The 21,846-nt window shown below is 40.7% G+C and overlaps 1 protein-coding gene across 4 annotated transcripts in view; it reads right to left on the bottom strand.

The window, feature by feature from the left end:
• BMP2K (BMP2 inducible kinase) overlaps nt 1–21,846 on the bottom strand; it is a 109,350-nt gene that overhangs the window by 27,944 nt on the left and 59,560 nt on the right. For all 4 annotated transcript variants that reach the window (XR_006175918.2, XM_008175613.4, XM_042856378.2 and 1 more), the window contains 7 exons: nt 21,651–21,754; nt 18,121–18,200; nt 16,048–16,208; nt 13,006–13,181; nt 11,638–11,733; nt 8,966–9,156; nt 1,599–1,756 (listed from right to left, as the gene is read on the bottom strand). Coding sequence is in view for 3 of the 4 variants with exons in the window: in XM_008175613.4 (XP_008173835.1) it covers nt 1,599–1,756; nt 8,966–9,156; nt 11,638–11,733; nt 13,006–13,181; nt 16,048–16,208; nt 18,121–18,200; nt 21,651–21,754 (966 nt within the window). In the remaining variant the exon portion in view is untranslated. The remainder of the gene's footprint in view (nt 1–1,598; nt 1,757–8,965; nt 9,157–11,637; nt 11,734–13,005; nt 13,182–16,047; nt 16,209–18,120; nt 18,201–21,650; nt 21,755–21,846) is intronic.

Below are 21,846 nucleotides of genomic sequence, written 5' to 3'. Positions count from 1 at the left end.
CAATCTTATTTGCCCTTCTTAAAATCTGTCTAAGTTGTCAATTTTTCTACATCTTTCACCAAACTGAACAGAACTTTGGGTATGCCAAACATAGCCAGCCATTCTCAGTAAGCACATTTGCTGGATGGCAGCTAGTACATTAGGCATGAAGCCACTTAAAATATTTTTCTGGTCAGTATATTTTATTTTCCTTACATCTATCGGAAATGTGGCTCAAGAATACTCGGTGAAGCCAGATGCAGGACATACTCAGGACATTTAGCATAATTATGGTCAGCAATGTGGTTAGTAATTATGAGAATGGGCAGTGCTACGCTGACCTTTCACTTTTAAACAAACATTCTCCTGTTGAGCATTATTTTGATTTCCAAATCTTCTAAGGCTCCTTTTGAAGGAACTATGCTTAAGATTTTCAACACAATTACTGGAAAGACAATAGTTTCAAGTTCCAAATTTTTTTTTTTTTTTTTTTTAAAGAATGGTTATTTTCAACTAGGACAATCTTCATTTCCCAACGTTAACAAGAGCAACTTTTTTGTTCTACTGGAAATAATTCATTTTTGCAATGCTACTTTGACATCTCTTAGAAAAGTGGTACAAATAAACCACATTTGTGCAACACTACGGTAAGTTTTCGGTTCTGCCCTATTTTAGACTGACTTCTTGAAGCTAAATGGTAGAAAAACGATTTCATGTATGTTCTTTAATATTCTTACGTTCACTTTGCTTGTTGGCATTCTATAGTCTCATAGCAAGCTTACAAAAAAACAGTCACTTGGAAAAATTAAGCCACCAGAAATGTGAAAGAAGCTAGCTCAGTTAAAATTATAGTTTCTTTTTCCATTAATTCCCCACTAGCTATTTTGTTGCATTTTTACTCCAGAGAAATCTGATCCTAGCTGTCAAATGATTATATCTGTAACTTTGAAGTCAATGTCATGTTTTGCTACATGCTACAGGTCTTTTAAAAAACAGATCTAGTCTTCCTTAACAAAATTACATTTGAAAATAGCATCATGATGAATACCAACAAGTTGCCTAAAGAAAGGGATTTCAAGTAAAAACATTGAGATAGCGGACTTAAAGAGGAAAAAAGTTTATTCAACTATTGCCATGTCAGAACAATAAAGCAGCCCTTACATGTAGCCACTCATCAAAGAACATTACAAAACATTAACATAATGTAATAGACCAATTTTTCTTTCAGGCATTTTCAAAGGGCATTTCAGACCAACAGAACCTTCTGTTCTGGTGTGCAAGAAAACAGAGCTGCAAATGGAATAATGCAAGCAGCTAAATTGTCTCATTTATCTGAACACCATACTACTGATAGTTAGAATTCTTGACAATCAAGGAGATGAGAAATATTTAAGAGTTAAAGATTATATCAATAGCTGCTAATGCTAAACAGTGAATTTCCACTGCACACAACATTTTCCAAATGGAAAGAAAAGTGAAAAGGCCCTCAAATGCTCAGAAAGAATTTTCTGTACAACAGACTGCATGGCCCTTAAAAAGGACAGTCTTTGGCACTGCTGAGTGTACCTACAGAGCCCTTATTTACTGTGAAGCGAAATAAGCCTTCAAGCGTCCCTTACTTGATCTCAGAAGGTCAAATTCTCTGTCCAGTAGCTCCTCCTCTGTTAGCTTGGAGAAATTGTCCTCTCCAAATGGGTTCCAGCCTGACATATCAGGTGGGTTACTGATGTTCTGCTTTGGGTAACTGGAAACGGCCTCTGCATTAGGAACGACTGAGCTGTGAAGTCAATTTGGGGAATCAGATAAAGAAACATTACAGCCTATTGATGTAAAATTAAGCATATCAGAATTTTGTCATTTCAGAGGTCTTTGAATATTTGTTCTTACACACAATGTGACAGCTTCCCAGTGAGATAGTTTAGCAATAATTTAGAGTTTTGTTCCACCTTATTTTATATTGTTGTATGTAATTCACTTCAACTTGTGTTTTACTTTATGGGTTTTTTTCTCCATTCATTCTAAGCATGGCCAAATCGTAAACAGCTTCTAATGTAAATGTGACCTGAAATAGGAAAGGTGGTGTATCTATTTGTTTCTGTATTATATTCAAAAATAGCCAAAATGTTTATTTCTGCTTTTTTAGGAGGGGGTGAGGAAAGGAAAATATTGGGAATGTCAAAATCTGTTTTGCTGTTGGTTTTTGTTGTTGTTTTTGTTTTTTGAGAAAATTTATTTGTAGATTGGGAGCTGCTGGTCCTTACTTGAAGGGATGGGGCTATTGACTAAAAGGTTCCCCTCCACCACTTATTTATAGAGTTCATTAAGTTAAATAAGTGTTAACAAGAAAAAATAATTTTAAACAAAATAGTCACTCTCTCTTTAATCATGTTTTTCCTTTCTTAGAATCTTAATACCATCGGTTCTTTGGTTTTCATTAAAAATAAGGGAAGAAAGGAGAGATATGTAACATGTCAACTTCTAATGAATGTGGTTTTTAAAACTTTTCAGACCTTTATATATCTCAGCAGCAAAAAATGAGGCATAAACCCATTTCCTTTGGAGCTCACTTTCAAGGAACAAAGAAGAATGACTAGAATGTGAGTGTCCAAGGGAATGTTTACACTAGAAACACTACAGTGGCACACCTACAGTGCTGCAGCTGCACCACTATAGTTCTGTAGCATAGACAGACACTACCACGATGGAAGAGGTTCTTAAACCTACCTCTCAGAGGCCATAGCTATGTCAACAGTGTCTACACTGGGGCTTACGTTGGTTTAACTACGTCACACAGGGCATGAAATTTTTCACAATTAAAGCAGACATAACTTTACAGTGTAGACCAGGCCTAACTAGATATGTAAATATACGTTCATTCTTTCCATTTCTTATTAACTGGAAACATACAAAATTTTGCCCTAGCCTCTTGATTTACATCTCCTAACCCCTTCTACATGCCCACCCCTCCAGCTTTTGCAATTTGTATAAAAATCATGATCCTATATCCGATGCAGGCTGAAAAAATTCAATTCAAATTTAAAAATTAAAAAGTTAAGAGAAAAAATGGTGATAACCCAATTCCCTTTGGGGGTGGGAATATCACCGGCAAAAGCAGCCAAAACAGTAACAAACTAGTCTTTGGCTTTAGGTGAAGACTTATGACAATGAGACCAACTGACGTGGCCTGCCATCAGGACGCAGGCAAAACCCAATTATCCATGGACAGTTACCTAGGAATTATGGGAAAGTTCTAAACTCTGACTGAATTCATACTAAAAAGCACGATGTACTTAGGAGCCTTGTCTGAATGTTTGGAGAAGGCGCTATTACTTCCTTACAGTAATGCTGAGTTCAAAATGTTTTGTCCCTATGGGTGCGCCACATAGGATGTGTGCGCGCTCACACGCTCTCAATCAGAGACTGCCGAATAGTGTCTGCGGGCCCGTGCCTACACAGAGCAGAGCCTTATGCTTCAGATGAGGGGATAAAAGGAGGCGCAAGTCCACTGTAACGCAATTCCTTCTCGAAACTCCACAGTAGAGGGGAAGGAGGACAAGAGGTGAAGCACCCATAGGGACAAGCAGTAACAATGAAGTGATGGGTGGTAAGGGAGTAAATCCAAGACAGTTCAAATGATTGCATGACCAAAAGCGGTGTCATCGCAAGAAGCAGGTAAAATGGCACAATGCTGGTCAAAAGTAGGGAGAGATGACTAAGTTGCAGTTCTGCAGATTTCTGTTATAGGAATGTCCTTCAGAAGAGCTATAGATCCAGACTGCACTCTAGTGGAACGACTTGTTACTTGTGTTGGGAGTCATCTGAGCTGCAGCCTCATGTGGGTAATCACAAATACAGAAGCAGACATGTGACCCAATAGCTCTACACAAGGCTTTAAGGTGGTTTGTGGGCTGAACTGCAGTGTTGAGATTGGATAGGATGAAAAATCTTTCCTTGGGTAGATAGGCTCTTGCTATTGTGGAGTCTAAAGTGACCCCTATAAAATCTACTTTTTGAACCAGAAATAGTATAGATTTCCTATGATGGCTCAGAGATTACAATAAGGTTAACGCCTTGCCCACTGATGACTGGACCTCCTCGGGTGACCTGCCTTAGAGCAGCCAGTTGTCCAAGTACAGGAATATCGAGCTGACAGAGAACCTGCTACTGCTGAGAGGATCTTTGTCAACACCCTTTGAGCCATCGAGAGTCTGAAAGGGACAACTCAATATTGGTAGTGATCTGTTCCTATTCTAAAGTGTAGGCAGTGCTTGTGGGATGGGTGGATAGCTACATGAAAGCAGACATCCTGTAAGTCGAGGGCAACAAACCAATCTCCCAGATCTAGGGATGAAATAATAGTAGCAAGTGTCACCATTCTGAAGTGCTGTGCTAGGACATAATTCAAATTCCTGAGTCTCACCCACTCTCTCTTGGGAACTCGAAAGAGATCGGAATACAAGTCTCTTTCGATAAACTGGTGGAACTGGCTCTATTGCTCAGAGGGGGACAAGGGGGATTGGACCTCTTGTCTTACGAGTTCCTCGTGAGCAGGGTCCCTGAGGAGGGACGGGTAAGTGGGAGTGAGGGAGGGGAGTGAAAGTGGATGGAATAACCAACTCTGATGACCTCCAGTATCCATTTGTCTGAGGTAAGCAGTTCCTGGGCAGGTAAGTAGTGGGACAGAGTCTCCAAAAGGGACACGGGGAAGTAATTGCCCAAGACAGGATCCAGTGGAATGGGATACTCGATGCTCTTGACTGAGCTGTCAAAACCACCGCTTAGAAAGAGCAGACTGAGTAGAAGTGTGTGTGGGTGGAGAGGGTCCTCATTTTTGTTGTTTGTATCTGCCAAAGAAGAGTTCCTGAGGCTTAGAGAGGGTGTGCTGATGATACTGGAATGGACTGGATCTTTGAGCAGTTTGAGATCTACTAAACAATCTTCTTGTTGTAGGAGCCTAAATCCCCAGTGACTGCAAAACTGCCCTGGAATCCTTGAGTACGAAGAAAGAGGAGTCCATATTCTCACTGAAGAGATTGGGTCCTTCTAAAGGGAGACACTCTCCATAGTGTTTTGTACCTCTCTTAGAAGATCTGAGGCCGGGAGCCAGGATGCTCTTCTCATGAACACAGCCGTGGCTATGGCCCTGGAGCTGTGTTGGTGACATTTAGGGTAGTCTGCACAGAGGCTTTTGCGACTAATTAGACTTCCAAGATGGACTGAAATTGATTTCTCTGGTCTTGTGGCAAGTGTCCAGTAAAATGTGTACATTTTGAGTATGTGGTAAAGTCTTATTTTGCCTCAAAGGCCTGATAATTGACAATATGAATTTGAACAGCAGAAGATGAGTAGCTCTTCCTGCCCAGCAAGTCCAGCCATTTGATCCCTTGTCCACTGGAGAAGGTCTACAGTGAGCTTGATGGCGCCTTTCGTTGGCTGCATCCACCACCAGGAATTAGGGCTGGGATAGGTAGTGTTCTATTCCACTTGATGAGATATAATACATCTTATCTGCCCTCTTACAGGTGGGTGGTATTGTGGCAGGTGTTTGCCACAGGGTGCACGCAAGAGACAGAGAAAATAGGCAGGGCAATCTTTCCTTGGGGATTGATATTCCAAATATCCACCAAGGAATGATGCGATGCGACTCTTGGACTTCCTCTAGCAGGATTTGGAGAGAGCCCACCAGCCACTGCATGAAGTCCTGGAAGGTCTTGATGTCACCAGCATAGGAAGGTGGTGGTGATATTACCACCTGGTCCAGAAATAAAGAGGATCTGACTGAAGGAGAAGAGATCCCCTGAGGTTCTTGTCCCTCCTATGTATCATCCGGTACCGAAGTAGTGAGGGAATTGTCTGTTGGTACCCATGAACAGTAAGGTACTGGTAGGTACTGATCCTTTATCCCCAAGAAAAAAAAGAGCCTTCTCAATGATAATCGGACTCTCTAGACCTACAATGTCTGGTAGGTACCCCAAAATCCTCTTCATTAAAAGGGACTCAGGAGTGTAGTGGTACAGTACATGGAAGAATTCCTGTACCAAAATTCTAAGTCTGACCAATCCTCTCCTGAGCTACAAATGGAACCTCAAGGTAACATAGCCAGTTCTAAAGGCTGGTGACTTAGGAGAGTCAACTTGTGGCTGTCTGAATGGTACCAGGGAGGGAGCTTTGACAGATCTCAACAGTGAGACTCCGGCTCATCAGAAATTATAAGGGCCTCCAAATCTAGGAGCTGGAGGCCTCTGATAGCCTATAATAAAGACTTGGGCTGTTACCAGAGGCGAAAATGCCTACTGATTAGATGGAGATTGTTGCGGTACCGAGGAAGCTGCAGGGTCTTCAACCATCTGCGAACTGTGGTAACAGACCAGTGTCGATATATGCATGATAGCCCTGTGTATACAGCAGTGCCATGAAGGACCAGGTGATGCCACTGCAGTAGGTGCTCTGGGGCTAGAGGGCTTGTCTATATGGGGCTTCTTATGTGGTACAAAAACCTCAGTCAGAGATTCAGCCATACCCTCTGAGGGATGCGAAGTCTCCTGAGAGTGGATCATACGGGGTGACCTACCTCTTTTCTTCGTCCGCCTGGCTAGGGAGGTGTGCTTTTTTTCCTTTGAAATCGTCATTTCTGGAGCTGCAGACGAAGCGCCAATGGTGGCCAAAGCAGCCAGCACTGTTGAGGCCAACATAGAGGAGGGGGGAGCAGACCCCTCTGGAACTAGAGTACGTTTCAGTAGGCAGGAGTTTTAGTCTAGTTTCCCTGTCTTTTTGGACCTGTCTTTGAATCCCAGACACACTTTACACTTTGAAGGGATGCAAGAGTCCCCCAAACACCGCAGGCAACTCAAGTGTCTGTCACTGCAGGGAAAAAGTCCTGTGGCAGGTCTGGGAGGGCTTAAACCCTTAAAGTATAACAGATTGTGCTCCGGCATAAATGAAAGGTCCAAGGAGAGGAAGGGGAAACACTCCGTTGCTCCCAGGAGCACAAATGTGCTAAACAAAAACAGAAAAGGGGATAATTAAGTAAATAGATAACATAAATAATGATTTCTCAAAATGAAAAAAAATGGCAGAAACCTGAAGACAGCAGAACACTCCATTCATTTCCTGCAGCTCAGAAGAGGAAGCTGAGGGGCAGAAGGCTCATGCCTCCTTTTATCCTCTCGGTTGATGCATGAGGCACAGCTCTGAGCAGAAGCAGCCCTCTGAACACTACTTTGCAGTCTCCAATCGAGAGTGTAGGCACATCCTAAAGTGGAGCATCCATTGGCACAAACTTAAAGAAGAACTGAAACTTTTATTTATAGGTAGAAGTGAAATATACTGGGACAATGAAAACAAAACAGTCAGTCAAGGCCTTTATATAAAAAAAAAAAAAAAAAAAAAAAGGATGAGAAAAATCCACTCCTGAAGTCTTTCAAACATGGTTAACTTTCACCAGTATCTACCATTGACACAACTTTCATGGGAGAGAAAAAAGGACCCAAGAAGCCGACTCCAATTAACTACTATTTTCAGAGTTTGCTGGAGTGGGAGGAGGCTGGGGTTTATACAAGCCAGACCCAGCTTATTCCAGAGAGGAGGAAGAGCAACATCAGCAGCACCAAGAAGACTAAGCTGAAGGAGTGTCAAGAGGAAAAACTGCCCCGGACGGGGCTGGAGGAGAGTCAGTCACCTTGGGGGAAAAGGTATTGAGGTTGGGGAGGGTGGGGCACTAACTGGGACCTGCATGGCTAAGAAACTGTGAACTTGCCTGACAGGTAACAGAACTACGTAGGACTTTGGTTGTAGATGATAAACTACTAACACGTCTTTAGTAAGGTCTCCTACATTCTCGCTGGTGTCTGTTTTCTACCCCCATCCTGTCGGTGGTGGTCAGTTTCATCTTGACTCATCAGACAATGCCTTGGTGATATTTGGAGCTGTGGGATTTGGGACATATCTGGAGGGCCACCTCACCTTAGTGATCTCCTGCTGAACTCCCTGGGGCTTCTGAGAAGCATCTGGTTCACAGAAGCCTATCAAACCTCAGGCCATGGTTACTTCTGAGTTCTAACAGCATAGCTGTCCTAGATGCAGATTATGCCTCTTTATCTGATATGGTCTCTGGATTCCTGCTACTGGTCAGGAGGAAAATTTTGCCTGTCATCTTAGTGTTGCCTTCAGCTACTGAGTCTCAAGTGTGATCTTACATCTGTGGAGAGGGCTCCCATACGGTGCCAAATTCAGCCTAATTTAACACAACCCCCACCCACATCTGACCATAAAAGCTCTCTCCTTTACCTTTCAATCTACGTCTGTTTGGTTCAGAAAACTGATTTAACAAAATCTCAGCTTTGTAAGTAATCTGAAAATATTTTAGCTGCAGCCTCATTCATATTTCCATCATAACAAATTTAAGAAATGAAGCTGATTTTTTAAATTATCTTTTCTTTCCAATGCATAGTGAATAAAGTAGAAAAGTTTACATTGGGTGCACCTAGAGTTGAGGCCTGAAAACTGAAAGAAATTTAAGACATAGCTTGTGTTGTGGGGTGCACAAGTAACATGCAATAACAAATCACGACATACGCACACCTTGAAGCAGCATGTGAAAAGGTTTTAATCCTGCCTAGAGATAGCAGAATGGTAAATGGCAGCAGGTGTCAAGTTCAATATCTGAGCAACTTCACCCATGACCAACCAAGGCAGGAAGTGAAGTTAGTCCAGAAGCAAGCAGCTTTGAAAGGTGTGTTCTGTCAGTAGCAGAACCTGAACTGATTTGTAAGTCAGAGTAACCAGAGAAGTACCCCACCCCACTCCAATATAAAGAGCATCAAGTTGAATGCAGATTGTAGGACACATTTAAATACATTTTGGAATAGTGAAGGAAGCATAAGCTCTTTGAGAAAGGACCAGCCAAGTATTTGTACAGTGCCCATCACAACGGGACTGAGTCAATTAGGGCCTCCGGCACTACTATCTCAACAATATGTGTACTTGCCTATTGGCCGTATAAGGAGAATCCATCACTGCTCCAACATGAGCAGGAAGTGATGCAGAGTAGGAAATTAAGGCTGGTGAGAACTCTTGAGGAGAGGTAAGATACTCAGGAGACGGTGGATGTTGAGGTTGCTGTTGATGTTGCTGTGCAAGGATCCGCTGATGTAAGAGAGCTTGCTGGTATTGTTGCACCTGAGAAAGATACTCACCATTATAAAGTAACCAGAATTCATTTGGCCATAAAAACAGGCCACTTTCATTTTGCTTCTTATAGAGTATTTGGACTTGCAATATGACTCTCTCATCATAGTTTCCATTGTTATTGTAGCTATATTGGTCCCAAGATATGAGACACGAAGTGGGTGAGGTAGTATCTTCTATTGGACCAACTTCTGTTGGTGGAGGGGACAAGATTTCGAACTTCCCAGTGCTCTTCACCTTCTCCACACCTGAGGAAGAGCTCGGTAAAGCTTGAAAGCTTGTCCCCTCCACCAACAGAAGCTGGTCCAATAAAAGATATTACCTCACCCAGCTTGTCTGAAATTAATATATGAGGGGGAAGCCAAAAAACCAGCAGGCTATGGCAAAGCCAAAGTTACATATTCCTGCTGAAACTGCAGGAAACCACTATTAGAGCACTTATACTACTAATAAAATTGCTGATTTAATAAATCACTCATTGAAACACACGAGTTGGAGGATGAAAAAAAATCAAACTAAATATATAATGTTTCCATTGCTACTAATTTTTTCTTTTTAAATTACATACATTCAATACACCTCTACCCCGATAGAACACTGTCCTTGGGAGCCAAAAAAAATCTTACTGCGTTATAGGTGAAACCGCGTTCTATCGAATTTGCTTTGATCCGCCGGAGTGCGCAGCCCCACCCCCCGAGTGCTGCTTTACCGTGTTATATCCGAATTAGTGTTCTATCGGGTCGCGTTATATCGGAGTAGAGGTGTATACTGAGGGCACTGTATGGCAGCACAGAGGAGTGCTTACAATGCTGTACTGTATGTGCTGTCAACAAGTTATGTTTTACTATATCCATTAAAGGTTGAAATGCTGAATAATGTTCATTTTAGTAATCTTGGTGTAAATTATCCTTGCAAAAATTATAGTTGCCCACATAACCAGATAAATCTATTTTTATGGGGGAGTAAAATCTGATTATGTTAGAGATAAGAGAGTGTACTAATTAGATTGGGCTAATTATTTTTCCACGACTACATTGCAAAGCTGGGGTAAACCAACAATATTATATCTATTAATAAAAATAAAAACATTTAAAATTAGTTTAAACCATAAATCTAATGAAATCTGACTACAAAGATGGTTTTAAGTCCAGAGGGATTGCATACCGCAAAATAGGAAATTATTCCATCTTGGTAAGAAAAGACCAAACCACGTACAAAAGCTCTCTCTAAAGCAGAAAAATTCTGAGCTTAAAGTTTCCACCATGCTGTACCTACATACTGCAGCACATATACTATGTAAGAACATTTACTCTTTAGTGAAATCATGATACATCAAATAGTAAATAAAGGAAAGGTTTTAACTTAAACATCAAAAAATATCAAAGTTTACTCAAGGCTTTAGGTATTTTTTAAAAACTGCATTCAAGAATATTTCATATAAACAAACTTCAGTCGATGTAACATATACTTGATTTCAAATGCTTTATCATAAGCAAGTGAAAAATTCTCTCTGCTCTGGTGCCCATCCTATATTTTATGGCATACTCAGAAAATTTACTTATGAACAAATATAAAAAGTAAAAACCGGAAAATGAGATGTTGCATAATAGTATGCATTGAGTAGCCAAGTTAACATTACTCTGAGAAAGTTAAGGTTCTAATAGTAATGTTAACTCAGCCACGTTTGTGCATACAACTGTCACCATTAAAATATTTACTGGCAAAGGCAAGCAAAATTAATGCATGTTATGCTATACTTCAGTATCTACTTGCAAAAGCAATTTATAAATATTTTAAATGGTGACTACTGTAGTGCTTTATTTTCTATTTTTGTCTTTAAGGACCAGACTTCCATAATTGTGTTCAAAATGAGTGTTCAGTTAATATGACTGCATGCAACTGCAGAAGCTACTTGTACTGTTAGCCAATTGTGGGTACAGTTGTGATAAGTACCAGTACAATGGGGCCTGAAAGGGAGCTTCAGCACTTGAATTATTCAGGCCACTTAAGAACCCAATTTTAAGCAACTACTTTTGAAAGGCTTGGCCTGAAAAGTTTATTTCAAATATTGGATTTTATAGTGCTTTCATTTTCTACCAACCTTTAGATGTTGAACATCTGCCTACATTCTTGTATCAACCAAATAGCTCTCAGGCTAGTAAATAACTACACCGCAGTGTTTCATGCAGTGTGCATTAATTGTAACCCAGTATTAAAACAAATTTACACATTCTTTAAATTGTGCTCTTTATAAAATCAGCTAACAGATATGAACAGAGAAACATGTCAACATGCGCTACTTTGTTAGCACTGAAAGCTGTAGAATGTTGGGAAACAAATTAGATGATTCACTGCCCAATATTTAAGATGTCTATTGCAACTCAGTTACCTATTAAGACTATACATTGCAATTAATCTGTATAGCATATCAACCAATCAAATAAAGAATAATAGCATCTACAGGCAACATACCATGGCAGGATACTGGGATGGGGACGGTTGCTGTTGGTACATAGATTGCATCATAAGTTGCTGTTGGACCATTTGCTGGTGCATTGCTTGTTGATACTACATTTAGAAAGAAAGAGATATTTCTGAAAAAATTAACCAAAACAACTCAATGAGTAATGATTTTAAACAGCTTGTTTAAAAAAAAAAAACGCATCTATAAGCAGCCTTTTCAATAAAGGAGAGCCACAGTTAAATAAGAGTAAAACGCAGTATCAACAATTGGTGCATTTTAAAACACGTTGTTCTGGTACTACAAGATATAAAAACTGGGCCAGTAGTTAGTCTATTTTGCAAGTGAACAAACCTGGTTGCTCTTGTAGATTCCCTCTCAGATGGTTATTTATTGTATCACTCACCCTCAAGTGTGTTTTAGGCATCACACAGTACAAGTAAAATGATGTGATCCTCAGGAAACGTAGGCAGCCATACTCAACAGAACACAAGTTTAAGTACGTCTTTTAAGGATACACAGCAGGGGTTCCCAATGCGGTGCCTGCGGGTGCCACGGCGCCCGCCTGGGCGTCTAAGTGTGCCCGTGTACTGGCCGGCAGACGAGCATCCACTGAAATGCCACCAAGAAGCAGCGATTTTAGGCAGCGACACCTCTGGATGACGCTGCTTCTCGGCGGCGATGCCTATTGACGTTGCCGCTTGTCGGCGGCATTTCGGCGGATGCTCATCCACCACCACAGTCCTCTGTGGCTCGTCGTCTGGCGCCTGCCAGATGAAAAAGATTGGGGACCACTGATACACAGTGTCAACAGAAAAGCTGGAGCAATGCAGAATCAGTCACCAAAAGGGAACAGCTTTGCTGACCATGGTCAAAAAAGGGATCATAATGTTTGCTGCTATCCTCCAGGGTCAGAAAAACCTCAACAGCTATGGGAATTTTACACTGACAAGGCAAAACCACAGAATGAGAATCCTACACAGATGGCATCTTTAGAGAACAACCTATTGCTGACAGGCGTTGCCAGTATCATGCTATTTTCCTAGCTTGTTGGAATGCAAGGGTGTCTCACACATCATATCACTTACACCTAGTGCTAAGTCAAAATCCAGCTAGGATCCAAGTTCAAGCAGCCGGAAGAAATAGCAACTGGTTAACACAGAATGTAACTATAAAAAGAGTGTTATGCAACAGAAGCAGGATGAAGGGGAAATAAAACAGCCCACATTGCTCTCTGCCTGAAAGAGGCAGAACCACCCATAGTAGTAGAAAAGTTTAAATTTTCATGTGTAATTGAAATATAGAATTTAAAAAGTGGGCTTACTCACATTTAATCATTTTTAAACATGGCATTTTCCTGTAGTAAAATAAGCCTGTACCTGTTGCATGTAAGCATCCTGAAGTAATTGTTGCTGGTGCTGCTGATGTAAGTGGTGCAGTTGCTGCAATCTCCAGTCCCCCTGCTGCAGTTGCTGCAGTACTCTATTTTGTTGTGGAGGGTGCTGATTGGTCCCTTGAGACAAGATCTCTTGTCCATTTCCTGGTCTTATGGTTCCTATAACATTTTTAAAGAATTTTATTAACTCATGTATTTCTGAAGTCTATTGGCAGGATTGTCAGTAACAGTCACATTTTTATTTTAACACTCTTACTGCAAACTGTTTTCTAAGTCTGAGTACACAGTTACTGCGGTATTACTAAATCACTCAGGGGTGTGAAAAATCCAGATTATATGGACCCTAGCCCCCCACGTAGACAGCACTATGTCGGCCAGAGGGCTTCTCCTGCCGACACAGCTCTTGCCTCTCTAGTCAGCTCACAGTGTCTTCACCAGAAGTCTTCACTAATTCAAGTTTGTAGCATAGACCTGCCCTAAGAGTTTCCTGGACCAGTTTGGGAAATGGAAACCTTAGAGAAGTAGAATTGCAAGCTAAATTTTATTTCTCTGAAGGTATCTTGCAGAATTCTCACTCTAAGATTTCATGCCTCCAACCTGAGTCATGTGGGAAACTCCCTCTGCTCTTATGATTTGACTCTATGGCCTTTGTCAGCTGGTTCGAGGGCTCTTTTTTACTGAGAATGCTCAGAGGTCCCAAAACATTCCAGTGAGTGGGAACTTGAAATTGAAATAGACAGTCCCCTGTATTCCATTTGTATCCTTCTGACTCCTTAATGTAATGAATGTACCTTGATGCATAACTCATCCATTTAGGAAAAATATGTATTTGCTTGTTGTGGATCACTCCACATACTGGCAAGTTAGGTACGTGAAGTCTTCATGCATCAAGGTAAATCTAACTCCTCACACATTATAGCTACTTACGATTTTAAAAAAATAGCTAGGGAAAATATTTTTGTATCTTCAGCAATTCAGAGAATATTGACACAAACATTTGCAATATACTGCACACACACACAGGGCCAGATTCTCCAGCCCAGAGTCTCCTCTCTGTACAGCCTTTATTAGGCAAGTAGTTAAGTAATGTACTATACACTGTTGTCTAAGTAAGATGAAGTTAGGTAGCTCATGCACTGTGTAACATTCTAGGCCAGTGGTATAAAACTTGTGCCCTGGGGCCACATGTGATCAAAGCTTTAAGCAGTGGTCCTTGAGAGCAACTGGGTTAAGAAATAATTACCAATTTAAAATATATTTTCATAAGTATCCTGCCAGTTTTCAAATTAAGCACCTGAATCAGTCTGTGGGGGTGCACAGCCACCGCCTGTTGCAGCTGCTCACCAGTTCCCCTATTGGCCATTTACTGCTTTGCAGGGGGAAAAGGAAATCTGACCTATCTACAGGACAGGAGCTCTATGGAGAGTCGGATAGGAGTTTGACTGCCTTTGCCTGTGCCTAGGAGAGTGCAGCCAAGAATGGTTTCCCTCCCTCACACAGTTATGCGGGAGAGTCCAGGATACAGGAAAAAGAGGTGGTTGGTTCTCAACTTCTCATTGTTAAATATCCCTGATTCTTTGCACCAGTTAGAGCAATCTGAGGGTTGCTTTCAGTTGTGCCACATAATTGCACTCCAGCCACTCACTGCAACATGCCCTCTGCATCACAGTCTGTAGAGAGGATGGTGAAGGAGAAATATATGCTGGCTACACCTACTGGAGATTTCGACACTGGGGTACTTTCAGGTAATTTCTGTTCCCTTTACTGCAGGGATCAGAACAAAAAAATGACCATGGTGTTACAAGGAAAGGTTTGAATGCAAGCTCCACAAGGTAGTCCTAGGCAGTAGGAGGTGTGTGTGTGTGTGTGGGGGGGGGGCAGTGTGGGTGTGTGAGAGAGCGAGAGAGATCCCTTCGGGGGTGACAAGACTAAGCAATACTCTGCAGGCAGATGGCAAGCTTGGATTGCTTGGATTGCTGCTTGGCCTTTTATTAATCTCTGAGACCTACCTGACTGTTTTAAGTACAGTAAGTAATTGAGGACCTTCACTACAGATGCCTGGACAAGGTCCAGACCATGCTGGGCTGCTTGCAACAAGAACGTCTCCCATTTAAATGAATATGTTTTTCTGGCAGATGCTTTCCTGCTCTGTATTAGGATTTTCTGGACCTGAAGGGAGCAGTTTCTGTCCATGGTACTCAACCAGCTAACAGCTATGCTGTCTTTGGGAGGCTAAAGTGACTTTTGCATTGGGCGGAGTATCTGGTTGTGAGGCTGTAGATTAGCTTCAAGCAGTCTGGGAGCTGGATCAAAGTCTGGATGGACATTTGTAATCAATCTTTAAGCCAGAACTGCCTCAGTCAGTACAGAGCTACAAGTAATTCTTCATTTGTCCCTTTCAATCTTGGAAATCATTCTGGGGGATCCAGGGAATTGGAAAGACACATAAGAGGCCTTGGTACCACTGCAGAAGGAAGGTGCCCAATAAGCCTAGATTCATGCTCCCTCTGGGACAAAAGTTCTGGCACTTGGTGTTCACATCAGTGGCGAACAAGTCTATCACCAGGGTCCCCAAGTCTCATCTCTATGATGGATCTATGCAAAAATCCACTGATGAGTGGCAACCAACTGTCTGCTCAGGACATCTACCAGGTTGTTTCTGCCATCTCAGTTATCTGGTGTGGATGGCACACAACATACTGAGCTTGATAGCTTCCAATCCAGACAGAGGAGAGATGAACGTGTGCTTTTTTGATTGTTTACGTTGGAGAGGTGCCATTTGTCAGGATGTGCACCGTGGAGTTTTGAAGAAAAGGTAGGAAGGCCATTAGGGCTACCCAGATGGCTCAGAACTCCAGAGCACTGATCATAACAGCTACCTCTGGGTTCAAAGTGACTTTCACAGACTTTGGATTTCCAACATTAAAAACAATGGAAAAATAGAACAAACCTTCTCCAATCCCACCCCCTTTTTTTTGGAAGGGGGGGGGATTAATATTCAAGTCCTTCAACTTGAGTGAATTACCTTTTTGCACACAGTTACCGAATTCACCAGGAACCGATACTTTTACTGGTGTTGCTGAACTCTGGATAGTTAGCACATTAGAAGTGGCAGTGCTTGAATTGGCCTTTGGTCTTTGTCGTGGTGCAATTGAGGTTTCTGTTGGTCCAACAGCATCCGTTATTCTATAATGAAGTATTTTCCAGAGAAGACATTTCAATGTATATGACTATTCTTCAACTTTATTCAAGATACCCTTAAGCCCACCTTCTAATTGTTTAGTAATATCTTAGCCCCATTTTGCATACCTTTACATTTTATTATTTCTAGGTTTTGATTTCTAAAAATATTGAAGACATTGAAAATCCCCTGATCTTACTTATGGAGAACAAGCATAAAGACCTGCCTACTCATTCATATAAACTCTCAAATGTCCATAGGTACCACAAGAGGGGGCCCATGCAACAACATTTCCAAGGAGACCAAGAACATCATTAATATTCATTCTTCCTAAGTGCAAGTGTTCTGTTTTTCCTTGAGACATATATTGATCATAGCTTAATGATAGAATGCAACTGTTTAAGAGTTTGAGCAAATTACTGTGATTGCACCATGATGATCATTCACAGAATATTCCAGAAACTCAACACCGTGATATAGAAAAAGTAGGAGATGATAGAAGATTTTTTTTAAAAGCAAGAATCCGCTCTTCTCTTTTCATGGTGGTCAAAAATCTACAGACTCTAGAGCTTCAGTCATTTCTAGTTCTATTTCGCAATTAGGGAATTTTATAGCACTTATAGCAATGCAATATTCTGCCAGAGCATGAGTAAAATTTTCCAAAAGTGCCAAATTTACTTAGGAGTGAACCTTAACCTCATTTCAAAAGCTACTTAGGCACACAGGAGGGTAAGTCAAGTCAACTAGGAGCTTTTGAAAAGTTATCCTATCAATGTGCCCCATCTTTTCATAATAAAATATTCTCAAAATCTGGTCCCTGATGAGGGCATAGAAGCAGGGAGACAGGTGAAAAATGCATACATGCTTTTAGAAAATATATTTCAATAACTTATGTGCATGTGACCTACACAGGAAGAACAACAGAGTTTGTGACCTTTTTGTTTCTTGATGATGTACACGTTTTGTGAATGAATTTTGCCTCTTCAAAAGAGGCTTTTGCTTTTTTTTTTTTTTTTTTAAACATTCAGGGCTTCTTTAACTTGTTTCTCAGTTGAAGACAATGTATGTCTCGTACGTCATCACAAATACCAATGAAGTGAAATATGAGCAGTTGAGAACAGAAGGGATTTTTAATCCAACTGAAACTCTGAATTTGGTTTCTTGTTTGTTAAAATTTGTTGGGAGACATTCTCTGTTGAAGAGTTAAATCTCCATCCCTTCAACTAAGGGGGTGAGAAAGTTCCCATTCCAGTGCACTGAATCACTAAGAACACCTCCAGCAAAAAAAATAGAGAAGGCAAGACTTGGAATTCCTGATATTTTAAAATACAAAAACAAAATCTTTAAATCTTTGTGTATTGTTATAAAGCAGCAAGAGACTAAAACCCATGTTTTCCTTTGCAGTACCCTTAAGACTCAGTCAGGGACGTTGGCATAAAAATTAGTTTGGCTAAAAGTTTTATCAAGTTGTTTACACTTTGTATGTTTTCCATTTTTAATCAATAACTATCTTTATTTAATACTTGATTCATGTTAATATTGGATCAAGAAAAAGTGAATGAAGACAAGGGCATTTGCATTCAAAAACAGAGATCCTACCTGATGAGGAAAATGTCAGCAGATTGTCTTAATGGGTTCACTGTACAATTAGAAGCAGGACAATTGGTTGTTTGTGAGGTAAACCCAGATAGATTTCAAATACTGAGCTGCCCATAAACGTTTATTTGGCGCTTATTAAAATTACCATCTCAGATTGCTAAAAACATTGACCTTTTAAAAAATTCATATGGACACAAGCCCTGAGTACCAAGGTGAGTTTTAGCATATTAACCAAACATACAAGAAAACGGCAGGTACATAAAATTGCTATAAGATATCTAATCAGAATCCATAAAGTTCTACATTAATTTTGCTCACCTGGCTTTTATTTGGCTTTTTCTAGCAGCCGCCTCACTAGCTGTCATGGGTTCAGGAAGAGCTGAAGGGACAGGAGAATTCTTTGGAAAAAAAACATGTGAATTAAAATATAAAATTCTGAAAGTTATTACAAATTGAAGAGGAATACTGTGGCTTCCTTAGGGGTGGGAAGAGAAGATCTTAATTTATAAATAAAGCATCAGAGAATACTTTGGCTCAATATTGTGGTTAAACACACACTGTCAGATTAAAATGTATTAAAACGTTTCCTTACCTATGTTACAAAAGAGATTGTGAGACTGCACCACATATTCTTCACAGTGATGTTATGATAGCTTTATGGCACAATTATGATACATTTTGTACATTAGTCATGTGAAGTGTCATTGGAAATGTTATGATTTGCTGATTATTATCCTATTTGTATGCATGCATCATCTTTTTATCTGAAGTTATGAATATTGACTATCTGTATTTCAAATGTACTTACACCAGGTAACACCCACTAGACAAGATGCTTTCAGTCTTCTAGATAGTGGGTGGAGAAGGGCCTATTCAGGGCAATGGGCCATTAGGAAAAAACAATAGGCTTTAGGAGAAGCTTATCTCCCTGGTGAGTCTCCTGTGAATGCTCCAAACAGCCTGTAAGTAATGGCTGCTATGACTCTACAAGGACATGTGATCAGACCACATGATGCTGGACTCCATCTTGGGATGTCAGTATTTTCCCACAGACTGGTCTGGGAACCAAGCTTTGAAACAAAGGGTTCCTGCCATATGCAAAAGCTATATAAGGCAGGGAGTGACATCCGTTCTTCACTCCCCACACAGGACGACTCCTGGAAACACCTGAGGAACAAAGACTGAACTGGGGGAAGTGCTGGACCCAGGCTAACAGGGATTTCTAGCCTGTGAATGAAACACCTGGGGATTCCAAGCTGTAAAGCAAGTGCAGCTTGCCCCCTAAAGAATCTGCAGCCTGCTTGTATCATCTCTTACGGTAAGAATCTCCGAATTCATATCCAATCTATCTAGTATATTAAGCTTAGTTTGTTTTTTTGTTTATTTGCTAGGTAATCTGCTTTGATCTATTTGGTATCCCTTATAATCACTTAAAATCTATCTTTTGTAATTAATAAATTGTTTTTGCTTTATCTTAACCAGTGAGTTGGAGTGAAGTGTATGGGAATCATAGCTCAAAGGGCAAAGGCTGTTGCATATTCCTCTCCACACTGAGGGAGGGGGGAAACTTTACAGCGTAAGCTCACAGAGTTCCCTGTGCAGCTCAAGACAGTATAATTTTGGGTATATATGCCAGAGAGGGTGCGTGCCTGGGGAGCTGAAGTTGCCTTGGCTGTAGCCTTCCTATGCAGGGGCTAGTCAGAGAGCCTGCACGTAACTGCAGCTGGGTGTGTCCCTGCCTGTATGAATGCTGGTGAAAGTGCAGACAGGAGGGCTTTGCAGCTTGTCACAGCAATACAGTGTGAGAGGGAGCCCAGGCTGGTGGGTCAGGGGGCTCAGTGGTACCCCAGTTCCTGGTGGAACCCCAGGGAGAATCCGTCACAGAGATTATTAATTGCAATTTTAAAAAAAATAGACCATTATATAGACTGCTTTTTGCTTTCTCATCTTGAATAGAAGTCAGCTAAGTCAGTTTAACTTTCAGGCTCTCATGTACAAGCACAACGCTGTTATGTTTGAGTTGCACAGAGTGCAGAGAATATTTGTTTTAAAATGTTTCCTTCGGAGTTTTCAAACAAATTCATGGAAACATTTATTTTCGCCATACGCTTTATAAAAGATTAAAAAAAAAAAACCACAACCTACATTTGGATAAAATTTGACGCTATTCTTTTAGAAAGGAAGAAAGGTGTCCCCCCCGCACCCCCAAATGATGGCTCAGGCCCCCTCATGAGCAGAAAAGAGGGCACTTCTTGTTCCCAAAGGTGGTGAAGAGATCCACCTTCAGCAGACCCCATTTTAGGAATATGTTTTGGAGGACTTGAAAGTCTAGTTCCTATTCATAGCTGTGTGCCAAATGTCCACTGAAAACATTGGCTGTGGAGTTCTGAATGCTCAGGAGGTAGACTACCAACATTTAGATCTGATGAGCTATGCACCATTTCCATAGTATGTTGATATAGAACATGCAGGACACACTGTTCATCATGACCCTATTGATTTGCCTCTGAGAGGCAGGAAATGGAGACAGACATTCCTGAACTCCAACAGATTGATATGGAGATTGGTTTCCTGGTTGTCAATGAAGCCCCTATAAACTGTATCTTCTTTATGAAGGTTAAAATGAATTTCCTTACTTTCAGCTCAAGACCCAACGTTTGGAACAGAGCAAGGGCTGTCTGGGTGGAAGATAGCATAGCTTCATAAGAATGGTCCTCGAGTAGCCAGTCATCCAGGTACTATTACTAACAGCTAACCATACTAACCATTCTTATCAAGCAACTATAAGAAGAATACACAATAGCCAAGGCACACTCCAGGCAGGCACACTAGAGCTCCCTCTCTAGCCAAGGCGGTAGAAAAGGAATTAAGGGTGGTTCATGCAAGCATCCCTATATAGCCTCGAAATCTGGCATGAGGTGGTATAGGGCACATACGCAGGTCAAACAGGCACAGGTAGTGGAAAAACCTCTGATCAAAGGGCTCAAGAGCCATATGCACAACTGAAGCAGAGCACCAATATGGACACTTCTTCAAGAAGAATGCCTGGTTTTGAAATAATTATTCCATCCTTATAACATTACTAGTTATGGCCTCTCAACCTTAACTCAATCTTAAATGTAGTTTGTGTCTGGGAATTAAGAGATTTATATCTTTCCCCCAAATGCTAGAGAAATATAGAAATACGGTGAAGGAGGCTGAGGAGAACATCTCAGGCTATTCCATTTCCCCTGTAGGTAGGTAAGATCCTGCCAAGGATGGAAATAGCTAAGGATGCTTAATAATACAAAGTTAAATCAAAGCTCTGTTCGAAATTATCAGTTCCTTTTGTCCTCATTACCTCATGTAGTAACTCTGAAATTTGAACTTACTGTGAGAAAAATCAACAGAGCAGGAACAATTTAAAATGTATTTTATATAGACAGACATAGACTTTAAGGTCAGAAGGGACCATTATGGTCATCTAGTCTAACCTCCTGAGGCCTAGCCAAATAAAAAGTGTGGAAAGTACAGTTCATTGAAAGTACCATTACACTTTGATATAGTTTATCAGGATGTGTCAGAAGCTATTTTCCATGCCATCTTTCTTTATTAGTGCTATACAGAAGATTCTAAGGCAGTTTTCCTTTTCGTTTTAGTTTAACAAGCTAAGAATTCTGTCAACACAATCTATTTGAAATTTATCAGATCCAGAACTTCCAGCACAGGGACAGACTTTTATAAAGAAAAAAGTTAACATTAGACATGTTCTCACTTGATTTGATCTAAAAGTAGTAACTCCTTTTGACAATATTGAAGGACACTTACTAAATCTATCAAAAGATGGGAAAAAATAGAAGACTACTTACATTAATATTGGACAATGGACATTCCTTTTTGGCAAGTTTAAAGGCAAAATAAGATACTTGAAAGATATCGGGTCTCCGTTCTTGATCTGGTTCAAGCATGTACCCTGTAAAAGTGGATTGATTAAAATTTCTCTAATAGCAATTCAAGAAAATTTACCTACAACATACTACAAATGAGAGTAAATGAGAATTAAAC

Source organism: Chrysemys picta, chromosome 5 (genome assembly GCF_011386835.1).
Source record: "Chrysemys picta bellii isolate R12L10 chromosome 5, ASM1138683v2, whole genome shotgun sequence".
Lineage (NCBI taxonomy): Eukaryota > Metazoa > Chordata > Testudines > Emydidae > Chrysemys > Chrysemys picta.
This window is presented reverse-complemented; position numbering and strand designations above follow the sequence as displayed.